General features: G+C 43.9%; 1 protein-coding gene across 2 annotated transcripts; it reads left to right on the top strand.

Moving 5' to 3' along the window:
* The first annotated feature begins 10,312 nt into the window (after positions 1-10,312).
* Positions 10,313-21,645, top strand: TXLNA (taxilin alpha). 2 transcript variants are annotated; one of them, XM_075604667.1, is made up of 11 exons: positions 10,313-10,437; positions 11,062-11,183; positions 12,596-12,892; positions 13,859-13,950; positions 14,069-14,239; positions 14,645-14,839; positions 15,215-15,334; positions 15,932-16,006; positions 16,371-16,463; positions 16,805-16,900; positions 17,589-21,645. In XM_075604667.1, the coding sequence occupies exons 2-11, from the start codon at positions 11,084-11,086 to the stop codon at positions 17,898-17,900; spliced, it is 1,551 nt and encodes a 516-aa protein (XP_075460782.1). In that variant the 5' UTR covers positions 10,313-10,437; positions 11,062-11,083; the 3' UTR covers positions 17,901-21,645. The 2 variants fall into 2 exon arrangements, with proteins under 2 accessions (XP_075460782.1, XP_075460783.1); XM_075604668.1 differs by lacking the exon at positions 10,313-10,437 and adding an exon at positions 10,480-10,500.
* Positions 21,646-25,779: the final 4,134 nt, after the last annotated feature.

Below are 25,779 nucleotides of genomic sequence, written 5' to 3'. Positions count from 1 at the left end.
ATGTGCTGCAGTAGTGACCTTGTAGAGGTGCTGTACCTTTTGGATTACCTACATAATGGGTACAGATACATAAGACAAAAACTGTATCGAACTACTATAGCAAATGAGGTAGTATGAGTTCACTCCACTTCTCACAGGTACCATAGATAAATACCCACCCCGGAAGAAGTCGTGTTAGGCGATGAAACGTACGTCGGGTTATAGCCGACATGGTGCTATTTATATTTGTTACTATGCCTCTACCTGAGGGACCTTTGAACTAACCTGATCTACATGTCAGAACTTTTGCTGCTATATACTAATCTACTTTAGAAGTGTGTTTCCTACTTGTATACCTGTCTGATCGGTATACTAATTGATCTCACTGCCATTAGCTGCCACTACTTACTCTGTTCAGTATCCGGGAGTGTGGAGAGCCGTGGGGAGATGTATCTGACGACAGTGACCGATCGATACACAGAGTGACCACGTGACTCGGCGTAAGCCCTACCGGCATTCTAAGGGCACCAGCTTAAACAGCTATACCCTATAGTAATCCCCTTTCTTTGTAAATGATCGTAGTGCACAGCATATCGTTATAACACCACACTACTGCACTTACCTACCTCGCTGGTCACCCGATGCTGGGGCTGACTTGGGGGGGTATGCCCGGCACCTGACGCCGATCAGCGGTCACGTGAGCTTACGTGGTACTTTGGGGATATCCATTGAGCACTGTAACAACAAGAGTATATACAACAGCAACTCACCCTTGCCCTGCACTACTTGTAGCACACTGTCGTTTAGCAGATATCACTGTTTACCAGCATTGCGCATACAGTGTTCCTCAAGCTGCTACATTAAACACCATTTGGAACGTTAAGCTTCACAGACATCTACAGGGTTCCGGCTACAATCGGTATAAACAGCAGCACTCTATATTCGCTCTGCTGTGCCCTCAGCACACTACCATCTGGTATCTACTACCATATAAACAGTGTTCCCCAAACCACCTTACTATTCACCACACTGAGTGCACAGTCGCATATATGTCCTAAGAGTCAACAGTAATAAAGAGCAACAATCCTGCTCTGCATCAACAGATAGGTATTGGCTATGTCATCACCCTTAGAAGGTTTTACTAATGTACGCTAGATATTCACACATTTTGTTTGAGGAGGTACCCGGGCGCTATCTCTATGTAGTTTATCTGATGTGCAGAAGTATAAAAAGAGTGGTGTAATACTGCCTGTAAATGGTTTTCGAGTGGTATCCTCTCGTGACTCGGAACCCCAGCAGGATCTATCCAGGACCCTTATAGGTAATGAATACAAAAAGGATGGGGGAGCACAATGGTTGGAAACAGGCAGTGTTAGAGAACTGGTGATTGCTTTTTAAGGTGAAGCGGTTATATCTTGAGCGGATGTGTTAGCTCAGGTGTCTAATCTCTAATTGGAAGGATAGGCACACATGGGTGTACGTGTGTTGGTGTGAAGGTGAAATAAAATAAAGATATATAAAACTTACACGGCCTTGTGTAAGCCCTGTCACATCAAGGTTTCTTTGGGAGTCCCGTGTGCTTCTGATGAGGCTTTTCTTCTTGCGATGCGGGTTCTTCTTCTTGATGTAGCGGCCACTTACTTCGTTGATTCACAGTGCCACTCCAGGGGGATTTCCTCATAAACCAGTCCTGACGCCATCTCCCATACCACCGCGGAAGACTCAGGGATTCTATAAGCCAGCAGGTGCACCACACTACACTTCATGTAACAGGGGTCAGTGTCCACTTTAAGCCTCCACAACTGCTCCAGTCTTCTAATCCATCACCCTGTATGGCCTCCCTCTACTTCCCAATGTCTCTTATCTTTTCCCTCTCAAAGAAAAGATAAGAGACATTGGGAAGTAGAGGGAGGCCATACAGGGTGATGGATTAGAAGACTGGAGCAGTTGTGGAGGCTTAAAGTGGACACTGACCCCTGTTACATGAAGTGTAGTGTGGTGCACCTGCTGGCTTATAGAATCCCTGAGTCTTCCGCGGTGGTATGGGAGATGGCGTCAGGACTGGTTTATGAGGAAATCCCCCTGGAGTGGCACTGTGAATCAACGAAGTAAGTGGCCGCTACATCAAGAAGAAGAACCCGCATCGCAAGAAGAAAAGCCTCATCAGAAGCACACGGGACTCCCAAAGAAACCTTGATGTGACAGGGCTTACACAAGGCCGTGTAAGTTTTATATATCTTTATTTTATTTCACCTTCACACCAACACACGTACACCCATGTGTGCCTATCCTTCCAATTAGAGATTAGACACCTGAGCTAACACATCCGCTCAAGATATAACCGCTTCACCTTAAAAAGCAATCACCAGTTCTCTAACACTGCCTGTTTCCAACCATTGTGCTCCCCCATCCTTTTTGTATTCATTCACACATTTTGGCAATCTATAAGTGACACATGCGATCTATACTGCTGCTTAGCAGAGTCAACCTACACACTAAATACAAGTCTCACAGTGTTCTCAAAGTCTACTTACCACATTAATGGTGAGAATCTCTCCCTAAACTGAATACCCACACGGATGCAGCAACTTACCAAAATTTATTTTATTATACCACAGGCATCCACAAGACCAGCTGGGTATTTATCTATGGTACCTGTGAGAAGTGGAGTGAACTCATACTACCTCATTTGCTATAGTAGCTCGATACAGTTTTTGTCTTATGTATCTGTACCCACTATGTAGGTGATCCAAAAGGTACAGCACCTCTACAAGGTCACTACTGCAGCACATCATTACAGGTACATGATATAGGCAGTACCTATATTCATGAATATCATCAGTTCTGTACATCTGATCATTTAAGGTGTACTTCAATACCTACTTACCGTATAGACCTAGCAGTCATCTATTAGCATACTCCCTATAGATATCTGATAAACTATCAGATCCACGTTTGGTGGAACATTTCCTCTTACACACTCGGGGCTAATAAATTGATATATTAATATCTCACCCCCCACGATTTCTACAAGAGGATAGTGTTCTAGTTCTGGATTTACCAGATAAGTACCATACAATTACATATACGTTGATGCTTTTCACCTAGGTCCTTTTGGTCCCATACACTCTACGGATAGAGGCTTGTTTCGCTCTAATTTGAGATTCAGGAATATTCACGGTTTTATCCATTTATTTGTAATAAAGTTATGTTAAATGTTTGTTTAGTCGCACATTCTGGACCATGATTTAATACCACTCTGGTCTGCGGTGCGCTATTATTTGGGATCTTTTGTGTACTCTGTACACTCTTTTTTTGGTATAGAATACTAAAGTATATAGAATATATATAAAAAAAAAAAAAACAGTCCCAGGACACTGTCCTTCAGAGTCTTTGCAGCCTGATTTATAGGGATCACCAAATCCCTCAAGGGTATCTAGGAAAAAAGAAAACAGGTGCGCTCCTTGTGTATTAAAGTTTCACAATTTATGTAGGACTGTAACAATATAAAAAGTGCACTCACTAACAAAACTAGAACTTCAGCGTTGGAGATAAATCTCAAAGCCCAACACTTGCAGCACGGATCCAGCGGAGCTTCTGTAGTAGATTGGATGCCTCTCTCACTGTGCAAACAGGATGTGGAACCTCAACACACTCTCTGTGAACCGGATGTGATGGTTGCGCGCCGTCTGCCCTTCACTCTGGCTCCTCCGGCTACAGGCACTTCTCCAATATTCCCTGCTCCCTCGTGGTGTGGATCCACTGCTTGGGAAGCCCTCTGATTTAAAGGCTATATGTTCTAGTCTCTCTGTGTATGTGCAATAAAATCAAGAGTTGCCAATCCAAACACACCCTACGCGTTTCATCTGGGGCTACTCTCATTGGTCAACACATAGCTATTTAGAGATTGAGTAAACAATTGCACATAGATCTAGACTTAATTACTAATTGCAAGCAGGTAAGGATACTAAATATAATCTAATATAACTACCCTGCTAAAAGTTTGCAATGAAATCCAGTGTGGAATGGAACGGGGTCAACTCACTAGTGCAATATTCCTAGATTTTGCAAAGGCTTTTGATACTGTTGATCATGCTATCCTGCTTAATAAACTCCAGAGCTCTGGAATAGGGAAACATGCTTTAAACTGGTTTCAGTCCTACCTAACAGGTAGATCCCAACATGTGTCCATCTCTGGCTCTAACTCTAACCCCCTGGATATCACCTGTGGCGTCCCGCAAGGCTCTGTTCTGGGGCCCCTACTCTTCTCAGTGTTCATTAATGATCTTCCCACAGCTTGTCAGGAAGCCTCAACACACATGTATGCAGATGACACAATCCTATATGCACACAGCCATAGCCTCTCTGACCTTCAACACATACTTCAGTCTGACTTTTTGAGACTCGAAAACTGGATTTCCCACAATAAACTGTTTATAGACACTGACAAGACTGTAACAATTTTATTTGGGACCAAGACTAAATTTTTAAAGCTTCCAGCAACTTAGCTCCAGATTAGAACCAACACTAACACCACCCTAACTCCTGTTACTATTTTTAAATACCTGGGTATGTGGTTTGACACCCACTTAACATTCGGGATGCACATTGATACCCTGACAACCAAGACCTATGCAAAACTAGGGGTACTTTATAGGAACAATCCTCCCTAAGTCTCCTGGTCAGAAAACGTATCACACAGCAGATGCTAATGCCAATTATTGACTATGGAGACATAGTATATGGCTCGGCACCTCAAACCCACCTTAGCAAACTTGACACCCTCTACAATTCAATTTGTTGTTTTGTTCTCCAATGCAACTATAACACACATCACTGCGAAATGCTCAAAGAACTAGATTGGTCATCACTCGAGTCTAGGCGCAAAGTTCACCTTTCCTGTCTTGCCTTCAAATTCTTTATGGGCAAGCTACCCAGCTACCTGAACAAGCTCCTCACACCTACCACATGCAGCACCTATCACCTGAGATCAGACTCCAAAAGACTGTTCATGGTCCCAAGGCTCAACAAAGTATCCGGCCGTTCCTCCTTCTCTTACCGTGCACCCCAAAACTGGAACAACCTACCAGAGACTCTTACATCCACCACCAGTTTAAGTTCTTTCAAATCTAAGGCTGTCACACATCTTAATCTGGTCTGTAACTGTTTCATACGCCCATAATATATATTATCTTTAACTGTGAATGCAATGTCTTGTATATAATGTATACCCTGTACATTTATGTAACTGTATTTGTAACCATGTATTATTTGTCCTAACTCTGTGCCCAGGACACACTTGTAAATGAGAGGTAACTCTCAATGTATCACTTCCTGGTAAAATATTTTATAAATACATAAATAAATAATTGAACCCCTTGCATTACTGGAGAATGATATCTCTGATAGACAAGACCATATTAATGGAATCTTAATATAACTCGCATTCAAAGACCATTCTAATGATGATTTAGCAAGCACAAGTTTAATGAATAGGACAAAAAGAAACAATAAAGAGAATACTTAATTGATATATTGAATACTAGAATTGTTTGTGTGTCTGTGTATATATCTATATATATATATATATCTATATATCTATATACAATTGCTAAATAGATATTCCTAAATGAATATAATTTTATTTAAATGGAACTTAAAGTTTCCATTTTCATACACTTGGAAAAAGATGTTATTACAAAGACTATAAGAAGATGATGACAAAAGAGACTGATGGTGGCCATGACTTGCCAAAATACAACATACTTATAGTAATGATTATTATACGTGAAATGCAACTAACTATATACTAATCATATTAGTGTTAATGGATTATGTTATTTATTCTAATTATTAATTGTGTTCTAATTTTTTTTTTAAAATGTGATCTTATCTAATTTTTAACAATAAATGTAACTCCTAAATATAACAATACATTGTATTTAAAAATGTGATAATATATTAAATAATGACGGGCATCACTCTAAAGGGAACGAAGTGAACCTCATTCAAACCAGACCTCCAGAACGAACCCTCATGTAGAACCCAGATGTAGATGTCTAAATCACAGTACTGATATCAATACAGTCGTTAAGACCACTGGGATGCAATGGTCCCTAGAATATATACCCAATAGGTCTCTCTGATGCAAAGCTTTTTAAACCTATCACCCCCCATAAGGGAGGGTGAAATGGACTTGATTCCCATGATAGATAAAGTGCAAGGGTCTTTGTTATGTACAGTGCTGTAATGGTGTGACAGACTCTGCAAATGGAACCCATGTAGCACATTCCTCCGATGTTCGAGGAACCTTGTGCTCAATGCTCTTGATGTGCGGCCAATATATTGTAGCCGCACCGGTACGATATGAGATACACAACATACGTGCTCAAACAATCAATATTGATCATTAACCTCATATGTTGTGCCATTTGCAAACAATGTGAATGTTTGTCTTATTAATATGCCTGCACGTGATACACCAACTCCTTCCACAAGAAAAATTGCCCTTGAATTTTTTGTTGTCACCAGACTAATATTTTGTGGAGTTTTCAATTTGCTAGGGGCTAGAATGCTTTTTTAACATCTAGCTTTCCTAAAGACAATTGGAGCTCGTATAGGTAACATAGAACCTGTAATCGGATCATTCTGAATGATGCTTTAATGTCTATTGGAATTTTTTTTAATTTGATGGGCAAATTGATTAAATTGTGTAATAAATTTCGGAGTCGACTGTGCAATTGGTTACTCAATCTATAAATAGCTATGTGTTGACCAATGAGAGTATCCCCTGACAAAGTCATCATTGTCGAAGCGCGTAGGGTGTGCTTGGAGTGGCAAGTGCAGCAACTCTTGATTTTATTGCACATACAGGCAGAGATTAGAACGTATAGCCTTTACATGAGAGGGCAGCCCAAGCAGTGGATCCACACCACGAGGTGTTACGAGTGAGCTGGGACTATTGGCGGAGAAGTGCATGTAGCCGGAGGAGCTAGAGTGAAGGACGGACGGCGCGCAACCATCACATCCAGTTCACGGAGAGAGTGCTGAGGTTTCACATCCTGTTTGCACAGTGATAGAGGCATCCAATCTACTACAGAAGCTCCGCTGGATCCGTGCTGCAAGTGTTGGGGTTTGAGATTAATCTCATAAACGCTGAAGTTCTAGTTTTGTTTGTGAGTGCGCTTTTTATATTGTTACAGTCCTACATAAATTGTGAAACTTTAATACAGTAGGAGTGCGCCTGTTTTCTTTTTGTTTTTTCATATAATATATATATATATTTTCTTTCATACCTACAACGATGGCACTATAAACAATATAGTGAAAACTTAGTGAATAAGTGCTAGAACTAAACAACATACAATAATACCAAAATATTAAAAGTGAAAGTTCCAATGTCTCTGAAGTTCAAAGGCTGCCTAACCAGTCTACCTGGCTTCTCAAAAACAAGAAAGTACTTTTGAAGCAATTGACCTATATGGCACCAAAGATGACAATAATAGATGAGTTCTAGTCAAACCAAACCCTTAGGTAGATCCAGATGAACGCCGCCAACTTCTAGTGTTCAGAATTATCTTGATGCAGTCTCACTTGATCATATCACCAGACTGCCAATCAGAGAATGTCTGTTATATCAACTGTCATTATGATATAGAGTCCCAGGATGTTTTGAGCGAAGGTTCAATATAACAATTTTGTAAGTAGAACAGTTTCCATCAAGTGGACTTTCAAATGAACTTTAAATACACTCATTGAAAATGATTGGCAGGAGGTATAAAAAGCGGCCAGTACAGATCAGCTGCATCCCCTGATGAAGAGACACGTGGTCTTGAAACGCGTAGGGCTTTTTGACTCTCGGAGGACCCCGTAGCTGAACTCCCATCAGTGACGTCACCGTAGTAGCATCCGGGGAAGCAGCTGAGGAGCAATCCAAGAGGCGACAGCTGCATCACAGCCAATAGGGGCTGACACGGAGGCAGCTTCAGGATAAAATTGTGAGGAAAGCCTATATGTTACCAACAAAAGATCTCAAAAAGATCTTGAAGTTGAAAATATGAGAACGCGTGTATTTTGGATACAACACCCCTCTAAGTTGAATTCGACTTTTGATACTCATGCATTGTTTTTATGCTCAAAACATTGCCCCTGTGATAAAAAAGGCCACCCTTTTGTGGGTCTTATCTCCCACTCATCAATCTTTTGTGACATTTATGGTTGTGAGAGAGTGATTTTAAACCCAAATTAATCTGTGTATAAAATACCCTATAACTCTCTCCCTATAACCCCTAGAATAATGCTCCACTCGCCATTGCATTCGTATGATTTCCCCAAAGGCATAGATAGCAAAAGTGATATCGCAACTTTTAGTTTTGAGGGGGTAACAAATATCTGAGATATGCAACCCCGACACTCTGTCATATTTGGTATTGTTCCACACGCCTAATTTTGCCCGCCTCAAATCTATACATTTGATCCTTGTGAATTGCATCAGATTTTAATTAACATGCATATTAAACCTGTAAGGAAATGGAGAGGGCCCTTTTTGTCACCTTTTGTCTGCAAGCCAGAAAAGGTCTCACAAATTTGTATGATGCCTTTGAAGATACAAAGTCAGATCAGGTCAAATCTCTGGTACATCTTCACCAGTAGCACAACCAGGGGGGTGCAAGGGTGCATTTGCACACATCCCCCGCACCCACACAAGAATTGGTATTGCGCTTACAGACGTCCAGCGACTTCCCCACAGCAATTAAATTAATTGCTTAGGGAGAGAGTGAGGGGCCTTTGTACGAGAGCAGCCCTCCTCCGCGATATCGCGGCTTCATGGTGACGCATTGCCATGACAACACGATGCGACGTGATGCAGCGACGTGTTGCCTTGACAATGCGATCAGCAACGTCACGACATCTGTTCTCTCCCGAGCTCACTGTGGCTTAATGTGTAGAAACAGGCAGCTAAACTCATCTCCTTATCCAGCGTACAGAGTCTTCTTGAGTTTCTGAAAACTTTATTGGAGTACAAACAGAAAAGAAAAGGGGACTTGGGGGTAGCAGAATAAGGGTAAGGTAAAAAGACAAAACTATCCAAGGGGAGAACAGTTAGGGAATAACTACAAGCAATGGCTTCTGGCTTGAAAGGGAAGGATGCGTACCCAGACAAGCAGGAAATAAGGCTGGGAGAAACCAAGTGTGAGGGGTTCCCTGGATTATACCAAGTCAAAGGGGCCAGAAGAAGGGGTTGCTAGGCAACAGGCTGGGAAGCCAACTAGAAGTTACACAGTAACACAAACATACTAATCAGTAACTGCAGCAATAGGGCAAAGGAAAAACCCATACAGGGGACAGAACAACATTGATGGGAGGGGGGATGCGGGTAAAAACGGCACCCCCTAATCAGATGTTCTGTTTGCGCCCGTTCTGCACCCTGTCACCAGTCACTACAATTATAAACATATTGTTTATTCATTGTTTTATTGCCCATTCATGCAAAGACCATGTTGACCTGCCAACCCAGAGAACAGACAAACATGGAAGTGATGTCACAGAAACCATGCAGGAGATCAGATTGCTGTATTGTTAACACAACTGAGTTTTAAAAGTTAAAGGCATTAACGTGACAGTAGATCAGTTTAAACACGCTGCCTATCTGGAGGCTTCTTGAATGGTAACAACTTGCTAAGATCGGTGCTGCTGTCAACCTTGAGGAAAGGCGTCTCAAGACCCCAGAATATTTATTACACGTTTAGTAGTCTTATAATATATGACTTTGTTCGTTCAATATTTATTTACTTAGAATCACTTATTATAGTTAATGGCTGTATATGTTAATTAAATACACGCGTCTGTGTGGGGTCAATTGTGTTTGATTTCTTTTCTTTCATGAAGTCCTGAGCTCAAGTGACTCTGTACCTTTGATTGTAATGCAGTAATTAGAACTATACATATACTATATCTTTGTAAAAATGTTGCTTGAACTTTAAAAAATAAAGTTTACGAAAAAAAAAAGGACAGAGGTTATATTGTGTGCAGCAGGATGCACAGTTACAACATTATTGTATTTGACCAAGCCCAAGGTCAGATCACTTCCACATGACCTGCCACTTGCTAAGCAGTATTAAAGAACAGTCGTGGGCAGTACGCATGAAAAGCACGGTTTATGCTCGCAAGGCATGCCGGGAGTTGTAGTCTTTCCCTTCGCGTTCAGGAGCCCGCCCTTTTAAGGATCGGTTTCATTGCGGTTTCTAACACCAATCACAAGCTGTGCCGATCCCTGTGGCCAATCGCAGTACGGAAGAGGGACGAGCAGTTGGTCGCACCTCCTATGTCTGATTGGTTGGTTGGGATCAGTGGCCATATCTGATTGGCTGCGAAATTTCCGACTCCGGGCCTGGGTATTTGCCGTTGGCTTCCATAGTTAGAGCTTCCGGCACAGACTGAACAGGGGCAAGCAGCGGGGTGAGGAGAGGCCTGGGCCTCCGGGGGAGGGGCACCGAATATACGGGGGACGTGAGGGACTAAGTAACTGACACACAGCACAACTAATACACAACACATAACATACAGGTCCACAGCTATAAACAGCACACATAACACTGACTGACACACAGCACACATAACACACTGACTTATTGATCAATACACAACACTACTGATTTACTGACTGGCACACACCAATACACAACTGACACTGCTATACACAATGCAACCAACGTACTATCCGACACAGCACCACCAACACACAGCCCCACACAGCATTACACACAACTAACGCACTGGCCGACACAGCTATACAGTATACACAACTAATGCACTGGCTGACACACTACTATACACAATGCAACCAATGCACTATCCGACAAACTGCAATACACAATACTGTACAACCAATGCATTGTCCGATACACTGGTATTCACAACGCTACCAACTCACTGGCTGACCCTATTGTACCCAGTGCAACTGGCGCACTGCTATACCCAGCGCACAGACTGGCGCACTGCGGTACACTGCTTTACAACCACTTGCACACTCAGGTGTACACACTTGCTTATATTGTCCTGACAGCTGTGTTCTCCTTTCAGTTCCTGTATTCCAGAAGCAAACATGAAAGATCAGGATTCAGAGAGCTCAAAGGCCCTGCCTCTCCCCCAACAGCCACTGGGCACCACTGACACGTGCCACCCTGTGACTGCTGTGAAGGAAGGTGAGTGTCATCCACAGATGGCGTTCTGACACCAGATGGGGGCAGTCAACATACGGTGGGCTTACCAAAATCACAGTGTGCGTGTGTGTGTGCGCGCGCGCACATGTATTTGTTGTAAAGCGCCAACATACTGTATTGATCACTGCGTTACAGAGGGATGTTAAATGACAAACAGAAAAACATACCAAAGAAGTACAAATAAGTGAAAACAGATACAAAGAAGTAGTGAGGGCTCTGCCCCATAGCGCTTAAAAAGTAGAGGGAATGAGGGGTCGATATTGAAACAAAACGCATTGTTGGATGGAGTTTGGTCCAGCCGCACAGCTGATCCCAATAGAGGGGCGGGGGGTGGTTGGCATGTTGGAGGTGTGCCAAATAGGTGTTTTTAAAAGGTGAGGTTTTAAATGTCTGAAAGCTGTGGCAGAGTCTGGTGGTGCGTGGTAGGAAATTCCAACCACGAAGGCATGCAGGTGGGAGTAAGAGATGGTAATAAGGTAGGAGGAGAGGCGAATGTTGAGGGATATATTTGGGAATGAGGGCTGAGCTGTATTGTTCATTACATTGTAGGTCAGAGTTAGGGTTTTGCATTTTAATTCTAGAGAATACGGGAAGCTAGTGTTGGTATTTGCGTTGTGGAGCGGTGAGTGAGGTAGATTAATTTGTCAGCAGCATTGTGGATGTATTGGAGCTGGGACAGGCGAATGAGGGGAATGCCAACTGGGAAAAGGTTGTAATAGTCAAGGCGGGACAAGACTAAGTGAGTGAATTAGGATTTTGGTTGTTTTATGAATGAGAAAGGGGCATATCCTAGCAATATTTAGGTGGTAAAGGTGGCGGGACGTGGTGAGGGCTTGAATGTGAGGAATGAAGGAGAGATCAGAGTCAAAGATGCCCCGTATATAGCAGGTTTGATGTGTTGATAAGATTGTGGTATTATTGACAGTGAGGGAGACTTTGGGTGTAGGGGTGACAGTGCAAGGGGGAAAGAGTATTAGATCTGCTTTGGACATATTAAGCTTCAGGTAATGGTGGGACATCCAGGAGGAGATTGAAGAGAAGACAGTTGATGACACAGGCAAGAGAGGGAGCGGAGAGGTACATTTGAGTGTCATCGGCATAGAGATGTTTTTCTATTTTTGAAGAAATATTGATGTAAATAAAAAATCCTGTGGCAAGTTAGGGGTGCCACCTCTCCAGTTTTTCAGGGGAAAAAGAAAATATTTGCATGAAGAATATTCAGCTCCTAAATTTTATGTATTTTTAAATGAAAAGAGAGACATGCAGAGTTTATAGAATGGGGATTTACAAGCAACGTGGTTTTTTTTTTTTTCTCTTCAGAGCTTGGCACATCTGTGTATCTCAGTACTGATCACTGCATCTTTGTGATCAGCTGGTCTCTGTCTTCTTTACAGAGGAGGGAGCTGCGGGCCCTCATGCCGCCGTGTGTGATGTGTCTGAGGAGCTGAGCAGGCAGCTGGAGGACATCCTGAGTACATACTGCGTGGATGCTGGGCAGGAGGGGGCGACCGATCCCGATGAGACAGACAGGGGCCCCATCGAGTCGCCGACAAACGGAGTCTCCGAGCCCACCGGGCCAGAGATCAACGGGGAGAAGGAGGAGCTGAGGGTGGCAGAGGAGAGCAGAGTCGGCAACGACACGGACAAAGATCACAAGCGCTCGCAGGACAGGAAGAAAGCAAAGGGGCTCGGTGAGTACTACTGACCGTCGCACACACCAAGTGGGGCCGGCAATGAGTGTGCGCAATGTGAGTGTGCGCAATGTGAGTGTGCACACATCCTCATGATGCCGCAGTCTGTGCTTCAATAATAAAGATTCAATATTTTTCTTAGATCTTTGTACAGAGAAATTTGCAGACACAATGAGTGCCTTTCCCTGAAGAGCTTACAATCTAATTGTTGGTGCATGAAGCACAGGGAGTTAGTGACTTGCCCACGGTCACAAATGCGCTGGCACTGGGATTCAAACCACTGTCACCCACTGCAGTGACATTACCATTGAGCTGCTCCTTCAGATCAAAAAGCTGTGTGTGTGTGTGTGTGTGTGTGTGTGTGTGTATACATACGTACACGTTGAGGCTACATTTTAAAAGGGTGTCGCCTGCCTTTAAAAGTGAAAGTATTTACATATCTGAAATGAAGCCTGTACATAAGTTTCGTTTCTCCTGTCACTTCAAGGTATGTATGTATGTATGTATGTATGTATGTATGTATCATTTAGCGCTGCCCTTGAGACTCCCTCACTCTCCTGCCAGTCAAAGCCAATGACTAACTCTGCAGTGCCTTGTGGTGGGAGAGGAGCTTGATTTTTGACACAGGGCAGTGTCCCAATCAAGATGGGAAAACTTGATTAAGTTAGAAGCGCGGGTGTTGTCGAAGTGTCTCGGGTACCTGATATTCCCGGAAGATACGTACATTTCAGATGTATTACAGGGGTAATTTAGTACAAAACCGAGAAAAAGGCATCAGTAATAGAAGTAAATATTTGGTGGAAACAGCCTCTGTTGCAAAGAACTTACAATTGAAATGGTGTGTTTGGGAGTCGTACACACAGTGGGGATTGAACTGCATGTCCACACTGGTGGTACAGGACTTAAAAGGATGTCGCAGATGTGTTTTCTTTGAGATGTTGAATTGTCTTCTCTTCCATGTCCCAGGGAAGGAAATCACGCTGCTGATGCAGACTTTGAACACACTCAGCACACCGGAGGAGAAACTGACAGCATTGTGCAAGAAATACGCAGAGCTGGTGAGGGGGAGAGCAGAGATGGACGGGGGGAGGAGTTAACATAATACTTCGCCACAGGCGCTGTGACCATTGGTCGGTGATGCCTTTGTACGCCCTGACCTCTCGTATCTCCACACAGCTGGAAGAGCACAGGACGTCCCAGAAGCAGATGAGGATCCTACAGAAGAAGCAGACACTACTGATCCAGGAGAAGGACCAGCTCCGCAATGAGCACAGCAAGGCCATCCTGGCCCGCAGCAAACTGGAGAGTCTGTGCAGAGAGCTGCAGAGACACAACCGCACGCTGAAGGCAAGTATCAGCCCAACACTGCGGCACAGGCCTATGCACACGCACGGGCGCGCGCACAGTTGAACTGATTTCAAATCACAGTGTCGGCTCCTTGTGATCTTGGGCAAGTCCCTTTTTTATCTTTGTGTGCATCAGGCACCAAAATGAGATGGTAAGCTCTGCATGGCAGACTCGTTAATAAGTCTGCACAATTTTATATACAGCACTACGTACACTGTTGGCTTTATATACAAATGTGTGTATTTATATTATTAGGAGCAGAACTATATGTAGAGCACAGCAATGAGTGTGTTGGCACAGATCTTTGTAACTTAGTCTGCGAATGTAGTGGTTGCATGGGCCTTGGGTAGTGGCGTGTGCTGTTGCTGTGGGGTGATAACTGGGCATCTCCATTCCCCTGCGCAGGAGGAGGGCGTACAGAGGGCCCGCGAGGAGGAGGAGAAGCGCAAGGAGGTGACTTCCCACTTCCAGGTGACTCTAAACGACATCCAAGTGCAGATGGAGCAGCACAACGAGCGCAACGCAAAACTGAGGCAGGAGAACGTGGAGCTGGCCGACAGACTGAAGAAACTGATCGAGCAGTACGAGCTGAGGGAGGAGGTGAGGGGGAGGAATAGAAGCCAGGAGGAGATGGGGGTCTGAGGGGAAGAGCAGGGAGAGGACTGAAGATGGCAAGAGGGGAGGGAATTGGGTGGAGAGAGAGGGGCAGGTGCATCAGAGCTATCTAACAAATTTAAGAAACTGCTATAGCCGAACAAGTTGAGGGAAAGGCGAAGAGTATGGAGGTGGTGATGAATAGAGGGGTGGGGGAGCAGAGACGAGCACAGAGGAGAAGTGTAGAGGAGGTGAAATAATGGAGTTTGCATGCTGTAGATACATTGCTTTGCAGTGTGTTGCAGGGGAGGGGTTTAATCTGCACTTGCACGGGGGGGGGCGGTGTGACATTGTCGTGACTCGCATTTCTCCTTCCCTCAGCACATCGATAAGGTTTTCAAACACAAGGACCTGCAGCAGCAGTTGGTGGACGCAAAGCTCCAGCAAGCTCAGGAGATGCTAAAGGAGGTGGATGAGCGGCACCAGCGGGAGAAGGACTTTGTACGTCATACACATCACTGGGAGGAGCAGAGCTAATAACAATAGGAAATCCTATACAGCAGGATAACAGATAAGGAGACTGCTACCCATTCTCCTGCTGTGAAGCCTCACACCGCAATTTAACCCCAGGCTTCTTTTATGATCCCGGTGTCCACCCCAAGAAAACGTATTTTAATTTGCTGTATTAAGCCCCTCCACCCCCCCCCATCTCCTCCTCTGTGAGATGTCTCCCTGCACATCATTCATAGGAGCTGAACTTCGTTAAATGCGGAATTGTATTTTTATCACATAGTGTGTGTGTGTGTGTGTTCCATATCTGAACATCCTGTATATCTTGTATAGTATTGGGGTGGGTGAGCTTTGCGTGATGCAGCATTCTTACCGAGAAATCTCTCCGCCCTGATTTTGTAATATTGTATGTATAAGGGGAGAGGAAAGTCAATATAGAGGATTCTTGGGATACACAGAAATATAGTCCAGGACTTGCCAAGCTCCTGATAAGTGTAGCTTTGAGACTCCACCATAATGTTTTAGAATGACAGCCTGTAGTCGGTGTGTTACACAGCTTCACTGACCTCTCTCTCCTGCTCACTTCAGCTCCTGAAAGAAGCCGTGGAATCACAGCGCATGTGTGAGCTGATGAAACAGCAGGAAACTCACCTCAAGCAGCAGGTGATCCCGACGACACATTTATAGGACATATTTAACATTATTTATGTTTAGCTCACTCATACATTTTCCATTGCAACGCTACATTACCCAGTTATAAAACAGCCAGTGAAAAGCTGCACATATATAAATATTAGAACATAAACTGCTTAATGAAGGGAGAAGGCAAACGTGTGCTGTGCAGTAGAAGCAGAAGTTGGAAGGATCGGTAATGAATCTCCAGACACTTCAGCCTCTCCAAGGATCATAAGGGACATTGCTCATCTAGGATGGCTGCCTCTGGACTCCTGTGAACGACGAAGCCAGCTTTACAAGGAGCTCGAAATTGAAATGTCTGTCTCACTACACTTTCTATCGTTCCCTCCAGCTGGCCCTGTACACAGAGAAGTTTGAGGAGTTTCAGAACACACTGTCTAAAAGTAACGAGGTCTTCACCACCTTCAAACAAGAGATGGAGAAGGTGAGGAGCTCAGTATGCAAAGCTAACCAGACACTGGTGTCCTATCCATTACACCTCGTCATAGTATACGCCAGGGGTTCTCAAACGGTGCTCCCTCAAGAAATGAACCGTTCATAATTAGTTCCCCTGTTGGCTGTGTATTTTCTGTCACTATTAATATTTATTTAAATCTCTAACACACACACGTTTTTATGTAGTGATTGAACAGAGCTAAGTGTAAATCTGATTGTCCTAACTGAACTTGTCCGCGATCTGGAAATGCATTGCTGGGCCCTCTGGTACAAAGGAGTTACAATTCTCCTTGTGTGTGTGTGTGTTATCTATTTATTTTCTCCCTCCAGATGACAAAGAAGATCAAGAAGTTGGAGAAGGAGACAACCATGTACCGCTCGCGGTGGGAGAGCAGCAATAAAGCCCTGCTGGTGATGGCTGAGGAGGTGAGAGCCTATCCTGTACAGAGAGCAAGAGAGTGGGTCTCACACAGCACATGAAGCAGATCTTACACCTAACACACAGTTTAAATAATATCTATATCGTTCTGTACAGCCTCATATTTGCTCTGCCAGGACTGTCTAAACTGTAGATTAAGTCTGAGTCTGTCCCACCTTAGGGTGACAGAAACAATATCCTATAGGTCCCTCCTGTCTGTCACTTTCACCCTGCAGTGGGAGGGATATCTTGGATGGGACATCGGTCCCTTGCATGTGTATAACTGTCACAATGCTGTGGGAGGGACAGACTCTGGTGCATATGTCTTTTCTTTGCTGGCAGTTTCTCAACAAGGGGGGGGTCATGTCACCTCACCCAAGGTGCCTCAGAATAACCTTAAGGATGTCTTGGGGGAAAATGAACTGTGCACTTTTTAGCCAATTAACTCATGGGGGGGAGAGAGAGAAGTCTGTGAAACACTGACCTATGGCCTCCAGGTTCCTTCTCTTTGTCAGTGTGTCACTCAGCAGGGGGACAGAGCCATTTCAATCACCCTTTTATTATTTAAAAATCAAACATAGAAAGCAGTGGTACTATGCACTTTTCAATAGAACACAGTAATGATACTGCAAACCTGTACAATCTGCCTTTGAGCATAGGCCTTCAGGAGCTTAAACCACTGCCGCTTCCTTTCAGAAAACCCTGCGGGACAAGGAGCAGGATGCTTTGCAGGCCAAGATCCAGAGGCTGGAGAAGCTCTGTCGGGCTCTGCAGACTGAGCGCAATGACCTGAACAAGAAGGTGCAAGGTCTGAGTGAGCAGGGACCCCCAACCCCTGTGCCCTGCCCTGATGAGGAGGCACCTGACACCCCCCCAGAGCTGCACGTCCTGCAAGAAGAGTTTGCCAGCTGCACGCTGCACCCCGCTGTGAGCGGAGAACTGAGCAGCGAAGTGTGTGGGCAGCCAGCGCTTCAAGGCGCAGCTGCATCCCCAGCGGTAGCTGAATGAGGCTCCGTGTGGAGAAGCAGGCATGGGGGAACACATTCCTATATATATTTTTAATTTTTTTTTCCCCTCTCGCCTGTCAATGCCTTTTTATACACTGGCTTCCACTTTTATACCTGACACATGCTGTCACAAGGCTGAATACACACTCGGACCCCCACTCCTGGCTTGTTATTTGTGGGAAGACCTGTCTGTGCCCTTCCCCAGCCTGGATAGGAGAGAGGACGAGGGAGGGGACAGGATACTGGAATAATTAGAACCTCTGCAAGTACCACTCTACAAATAAGGCAGTGTGTGTTAACATCCTACCTGCCAGGGGAGCGAGCAACACATTGCAGAGTAATACACGTCTGTAACGGGCAGAGGGTTACAGAGAAATACACGTCTGTAACGGGCAGAGGGTTACAGAGAAATACACGTCTAACGGGCAGAGGGTTACAGAGAAATACACGTCTGTAACGGGCAGAGGGTTGCAGAGTAATACACATCTGTAATGGGCAGTGGGTTGCAGAGTAATATACGTCTAACAGGCACAGTGTTGCGTTGCAGAGTTTAAGTCACGTCTAATGCGCAGAACGCTGTTGCAGAGTTCTAAATGTCTAAAGGGCAGAACGTTGCGTTTCAGACTGCTGTGGGAGCGAAAAGGTTACGTTGGATTCATTTCCAGATCGTGATAGCTTTTTAATTCCATCACTGCATTTTGTTGCTAACAGTGAAGGGGTGAGGGGATCAGAAGTTTTGTGAATCAAGTTTTCCTGAGCTCCCATCTAAAGAAGAGATTGTGAGGTGTCACAACTGGGTCTTGTCTGTGTAATAGAGTGTATCACTACCCTCAATAGACTGAGGTTGAGAAGCACTGTAGCCCATCGTGACTCCAAAAATGTCACCCACCCCCACATTTTATCTTTCTCATAATTATGCTAATTCTGACATCTAGTTTGCTTCCTCTGCATGTAAACGTCTCTTCCAGACTCCCCCCCCCCTTCCCCCCCCCTTCCCCCCCCCCTGGCACACACTGCCTGCGCTGACCCCCTACTCTTCATGTTGCCCTTTAACTGCTCTCCCCCAGTTTGCTGGTGCTGCAAAACCGCGAGTCCCAGCTCCTGCTCGGTGATACGCTCTCTCCTTACACATGCACTTTACAGCAATATGAAGGATATCACAGGTCTGCTTATGACCTGATAGCAGTGACAGCACCAAAGTGTTCTACTCCCTCTCTCTGACAGGTATACATAATCTACTCATTTCCTCCCCACTCGCTAGTAATTAGATATTACACTGTTGCCCTCCAGGATGCTCGTGCAGTCTGCTCCAGTCTGTAACCCTAGTGAGGAACATGAGAAATATTTAACAACTTTACCTGCTAGATTAGAACCAGCATTGGAAAGCTATAGATCTATAATGTGCAGGGCAATGTGCTGCAGGCCTGTGTGGCCAGGCGGTGAAGGCCTAAAGTAAATGGTCTAAGTAATGACAGTGAAGGTGTGCGGGTGTTTGAACCTCTGCCACTGTCCTGTAAATGACTGTATGCAGTGAAAGTATCCTACTCTCAGGTCCTCATCTCTCCTTTTTATAGAACCATCCTGAATGACAGGACTGAGCTCCCTCCTTTACATTAACCTACTCCATACCCTGGAAATGCGCTTGCTGCTGTATAAGGCCGTGCTGAGTATCACTACACGCCTATCTGTAAAAGGCTTCTTGAGGTAGTATTACAGCTGCTTTTAACCTCTGAGGCCAAATGGTAGATACAGTGAAATTGATTATACAGTGCAACGTGTTACTGTTCAGGGGAGTGGATCTGTTTAAGGGATACCTGATACTATTATACAGCACAGTGTCTTAATGTTCTGGCGAGTGGAAGTGTACTGGCATTATACAGCAAAGCACCTGGGTATCTGCATTGTCCCACAGGGAAGCAGGTTCATTTTCAATGGGTAATGCTTTCCCCTTCATGTTCTGTCATCACTGACCAGTCAATATGCTGTCTGCCTCTGGTCATTCAGATGATTGAAGCCAAGGAACACAAGGGGGGGAAGGGGATACGTAGTGTGACACCTTTTTGATACGTTACAAGCTTCTGAACTGCACAGGGTTCTTCAGGTATGAATAGAGCTGTAATGTCCTAAGACAAACCTCTTCACAGCATAATAACCAGGGAACAAGGTCTCCCACTCATTTCCCGAGTGCATTGCTGTGCACCATGCAGGCTCCAGGCTTTGACATGTTGGTCATTTGGAGACATTTTAGACTCCCCCCTTCTAACTAAAATGTCTTCACTTTTATTCACGAAATAAGCAAAATGACAGTTTTATAAAGGGTTACATGACCTGCACCTTGCTTTTAATACTTGATGATTTTATTTAATTCTTTGCAAACGTTGCTGTTTTGCAAATTTTTTATTTAAAGGAGCAAGAGCGCCAAAAGTTTGGATGGCGATCTCCCGTTTTTACATTTTGCACATATCTAGTAATTTCCTGTCGGTTACGGGGTGACAGTGTTTTGCATGTTGTGTAATCGGCCGATCCCTTATCTGCCTTTTTATTAGCCTGATGTTTGCCCCCAGGGATCACACTTTTTTCCTGGGTGTTTTCAGTTACTCTGATTTTATTATACACATTCAATCAACGCAATGTTTCCTTTTGAAAATGAATATACTGCACTGTATAATAATACTACACATCTCTCATACCCAGCACTGTCTGTCTGGGTGATTTATAACTGAATGTTTCCCTTGCTCACAACATAGGTGATTATTTATTAAACGGCTATAGTGCTCATCAAGGTCACTATCGCGCGGCAATTCTCCTTGAAGTTAGAGAAGTTTGGCAGTGTGTAGTGAAACTCTGCATTGCTGTGTGCTGCTGTATGATCGTTTTCAGAATGTGCCTAACATGGAATGCTGCTATAACCTTCCAGCTGCCCGCAGCACACTGCTCTACGTGCTATATGTATTTCTCTATAACATGTCGCATTGTAATGTGCCCCTCAAGCCCTGAAGGGGTTTTAACGTCTCACTCAAAGTTCAGATTTGTTTAAAACATTTTTTTTTTTAATAGAAATCTTAAACATCACTGTCAAAACATTCCAGTAGTTTTTGGAGTTCCACAGAAATAATGTAAAATCACTTTTCCAGGGTGTGGGAATAAAGGACAATAAAGTTGCAACCCCCCCCCCCCCCCTCCTTAATCATCACTACAGTCTGAATCATTACAGAATTCCTACCCCATGTATGAACCATTCTGACTCCAACCAGCCCTTAGCAAAGGCAGAATGTGGTGTATACTGTGTGGGGAGCTCACCGTCACATCCAGAAGGAATAACTACACAATGCATTGCAGGCATAGGGATTGTTAAACGGAATTGGAACCTGTTTGCTGTGCAATGCATTTCAGTCCCACTGGCAGTACAAGTGACACTATGGGAAAACCTTGGTGTTAAATGATTTGTTCACTATATTACAAATCCAATAAATGTTAAGTGAGAGGAAGGCATGTGTATGACCAGCCATTTCCATGTGTGATGGATGTATGGCGGTGTCGACATCAGCTTGCTAAGACTGTACTCCAAAATGTACTTAATCGGGTACCAAAGAGACTGTCCCTGTTCTCAGACGGGCAACTGTAAGTGCTTCTCCTGTCCGAATGAGCCAGGAGGACTCTGTGTCTGTATAACGTTACTGAGAGAACATAGATTGATTTGTTTGGTTTAGCAACAAGAACGAATAAATCTTTCTGGGTCTTTTTTAGATGTGTTCTGTTTTTTTTCCAGCACGATCAAAAGCAGTGTGTGATGGTGTAATGGTTCATCTCTTGAATGTCGTGCGGATGTAATAAATCTTAGAAATGTTTGTGTGAATTAATTTAGCAAATTCGCCACTATCTCACTTTGTTTTTTTTTTTGCAGTTTTTTTGAACACAAACTTTTGTTGCATTTCAGAATTTAGCCAACTCATGTAACTTGCCGTGAAAAAAATCCCAATGCCAGGAAACACACAAACTTTGTGTTTTGGGCAAAATCTGCCATTTTTACTTTTTTTATTTTTAAAGTAGCCAATTTCCAAAGGTTGGCAGCTTTGCTAATGTTTAAAACCAGAGACAGAACATGAAACACAGACAGAGCTCAGTGCACATCCAGTGAAACCTATACACAGTACAGTGCCTAAATATATATGTATAGATATATATTAAATAAAATGGTCTTTTAGTTTAACATTTTGGCCAAAGTGTTGTAAGCCCCTGAGCCACTACACGGCTAGATATCTATACATATATATTTAGGCACTGTACCGTGGTATAGGTTTCACTGGATGTGCACTGAGCTCTGTCTGTGTTTCATGTTCTGTCTCTGATTTTAAATACCGGTATATATCGCCATGCTCAGTAGCACTCCTCTGTGACACCTATATGCTTATATATATGTTGTGGTTATTTTGGGGGTTCAATATGAGCTTGCAGGTGTCCTGTATGTTTTACAAATCTTGTTCAGCTGGTCTTAGCTGATTGGAAGGTGGCTCTTCCTATCTTGTTGAAGCTCACCCCCTCCCACATTTAAATGGTTAAAAGCTCACTCCATAGCATCTCCCACTCTCAGGGGAACTTGCCTGCTTGCAGTATGATTGTGACAAATCTAATATAGAGTGCTTTTCCTGGTAATGTACAGGTTAATAAAAGCTTCAATCAGACTTAGAACTATGCAACTAATTTTGACAGATTTATTATAAATCATTCTTCCTGGTAATGCACAGGTTATTAAGAATTTATATTAGTGTTAGGGACCCTTGAGATGTGGTCTGCTGTGTAGTGACTCAGGGGCTTACAACACTTTGACCAAAATGTTAAACTAAAAGACCATTTTATTTAATAAATATCTATACATATATATTTAGGATGAACAAATAGGTGATTGGTGCGCAGCTAATAATTAGTGAAACACAATAGGCAATATGCAGTGCACAGTGATATTATAATCAGAAAAATTCAACCTTGAATGTGGATAAGTCACATATGATGCGTCTGCAGCCCTTCTTGGGGGTGTCCCAGCACCCCTAGAGCTATGGAAGAGACAAAAAAACAAGGCGCACAACGCACATAGTGAAGTACAATAAAAATAAAAGTTTACTTGTAAAAATATATATATTCTGCGTACATCAATAGAGTAAAATATAGGCAGTTGGTAATTGGGTATACCACACCAGTACACAGCTCCAGACGGCACTCCTCACTCAATTGTAGGGTGCAGGGGATCTCTCCTCATCTGATGTCAAGCTGGTAGTTGTGGAAGCCGTCTCCCTCTCACTCAAGACGGGGCAGGTCTCAGTCTCTGCTGCCGGATAGTCCTGGAGCAACTGTCCTCATCAGCGTGTAGCAGCCTCCGCTCACATCCGCATCCAAGCACGTTAGTCACGTGTCGCTACTCCTCCATGGAGCGCCCGATCGTGACGTCACAGTCTGGTCGCACTATTCTACGAACCGCCTGCAAGGTCTCACTCAGTGCGGTGTAGCTAAGGATACACGCGGCTTCTTGGGAAGATGTAATAGGCACAAAGTCTTGACAGGGTGTCAGTGCTCGTTTTTATTACCCTCTTGTTGGTGTTAACACTCCGTAAGTGTTTCCCTGTTTCACGCAAGACTTTGTGCCTATTACATCTTCCCAAGAAGCCGCGTGTATCCTTAGCTACACCGCACTGAGTGAGACCTTGCAGGCGGTTCGTAGAATAGTGCGACCAGACTGTGACGTCACGATCGGGCGCTCCATGGAGGAGTAGCGACACGTGACTAACGTGCTTGGATGCGGATGTGAGCGGAGGCTGCTACACGCTGATGAGGACAGTTGCTCCAGGACTATCCGGCAGCAGAGACTGAGACCTGCCCCGTCTTGAGTGAGAGGGAGACGGCTTCCACAACTACCAGCTTGACATCAGATGAGGAGAGATCCCCTGCACCCTACAATTGAGTGAGGAGTGCCGTCTGGAGCTGTGTACTGGTGTGGTATACCCAATTACCAACTGCCTATATTTTACTCTATTGATGTACGCAGAATATATATATTTTTACAAGTAAACTTTTATTTTTATTGTACTTCACTATGTGCGTTGTGCGCCTTGTTTTTTTGTCTCTTCCATATATATTTAGGCACTGTACCGTGTATAGGTTTCACTGGATGTGCACTGAGCTCTGTCTGTGTTTCATGTTCTGTCTCTGGTTTTAAATATATATCGCCATGCTCAGTAGCACTCCTCTGTGACACCTATATGCTTATATATATGTTGTGGTTATTTTGGGGGTTCAATATGAGCTTGCAGGTGTCCTGTAAGCTTTGCTAATGTGACAGGAATGAAAGCGAAATAGCATCAGATTTCAAGTGTAGAGAGAAATAAAGATGCTGATTTAAGCAACAAGTGGGATGGTAAATGTGTATGGTTGTGGCTGTTACAATTTGTTCCCAGTACAAATGAGAAATGCAAATATACGGGTAGCATAGAAATATTGTAAATATAAAGAGAAATTAAGCTCTGCCCCTCAGTTTCCAATTGCATATATTTGTAAGAGCTATTCTTTCTGTTAAGTGTAATACTGTATCTGGAGAGAGAAGAGGTTTCAAATCTGCAATCTCCCCAGAGACTGTGTTTAGCTCCTATAATCATATCATCCTGGATGGCCCTCCACTGACTTAAACTTAACATGGCAAAAACAGAGCTCCTCATACTTCCTCCCAAACCTGACCCTACTACCGCCTTCCACATTACTGTTGGAAGTACTATCATTCACCCAGTAGCTCAAGCACGCTGCCTAGGGGTCACACTCGACTCCTCTCTCACATTCAAAACGTTTCTAAAACCTGTCGCTTTTTCCTCCGCAATATTACAAAGATATGCCCTTTCCTCTGTTGCTCGACTGCTAAAACTCTGACACAGGCCCTCATTTTCTCCCGGCTCGATTACTGTAACCTCCTGCTTTCCGGCCTTCCTGCCTCTCACTTGTCTCCCCTACAATCTATCCTAAACACTGCTGCCAGAATCGCTCTACTCTTTCCTAAATCTGTCTCAGCATCTCCCCTGCTGAAATCGCTCTCCTGGCTTCCTATCAAATACCGCATATCGCACTCAATTCTCCTCACTTTTAAAGCTTTACACTCTTTTGCCCCTCCTTACATCTCAGCCCTAATTTCTCGCTGTGCACCATCCCGACTTGCATTATGCTCAAGGATGTCTTCTCTCTACCCCCTTTGTATCTAAAGCCCTCTCCCACCTTAAACCCTTCTCACTGACTGCCCCACACCTCTAGAATGCCCTTACCCTCAATACCCGACTAGCACCCTCTCTATCCACCTTTAAGACCCACCTTAAAACACACTTGCTTAAAGAAGCATGAGTAACACCGTGGATAATACTACACAGATGATACATAAAGCTTGGCCCCCTGCAGACGCACTTACCAGAATGCCCTCCTACTGTCTCTGTACGTTCTTCCTACCTACCAACTAGAGTTTAAGCTCCTTGGAGCAGGGACTCCTTTTCCTAAATGTTACTTTTATGTCTGAAGCACTTATTCCCATGATCTGTTATTTATGATTGTCACGTGTATTACTGCTGGGAAGCGCTATGTACATTAATGGCGCTATATAAATAAAGACATACATAATGTTAGTATCCTGCTCCCTGAGCATGCCATTCTTACATTAAAAAAAAATCTGCTTTACTAGTGTTAAATATTATTTTGTTTATCTCTAGCTTCTGAGGTTACCATGGAAATCTTTAGACTAATGGGCTCTGGGGAGAGATTCATTTTAACTCCCTGGATACTTGGTATTTCAAACACTTCTATCTCCTAAACAGAGCACCCGTTTGAAAAACAAAACAAAACCCTGTGTTGGGCAATAA

Source organism: Ascaphus truei, chromosome 6 (assembly GCF_040206685.1).
Source record: "Ascaphus truei isolate aAscTru1 chromosome 6, aAscTru1.hap1, whole genome shotgun sequence".
Taxonomy (NCBI): domain Eukaryota; kingdom Metazoa; phylum Chordata; class Amphibia; order Anura; family Ascaphidae; genus Ascaphus; species Ascaphus truei.
The sequence above is the reverse complement of the archived record's forward strand: the minus strand, read 5'-3'. Positions and strand labels throughout refer to the sequence as shown.

Coding starts and splice junctions, on each gene's coding strand:
- TXLNA (XM_075604667.1), top strand. CDS start 11,084: ATGAAAGATCAGGATTCAGAGAGCTCAAAGGCCCTGCCTCTCCCCCAA. Junction 14,840..15,214: donor AGTACGAGCTGAGGGAGGAG/GTGAGGGGGAGG, acceptor TCCTTCCCTCAG/CACATCGATAAGGTTTTCAA. Junction 16,464..16,804: donor TCAAACAAGAGATGGAGAAG/GTGAGGAGCTCA, acceptor TTCTCCCTCCAG/ATGACAAAGAAGATCAAGAA.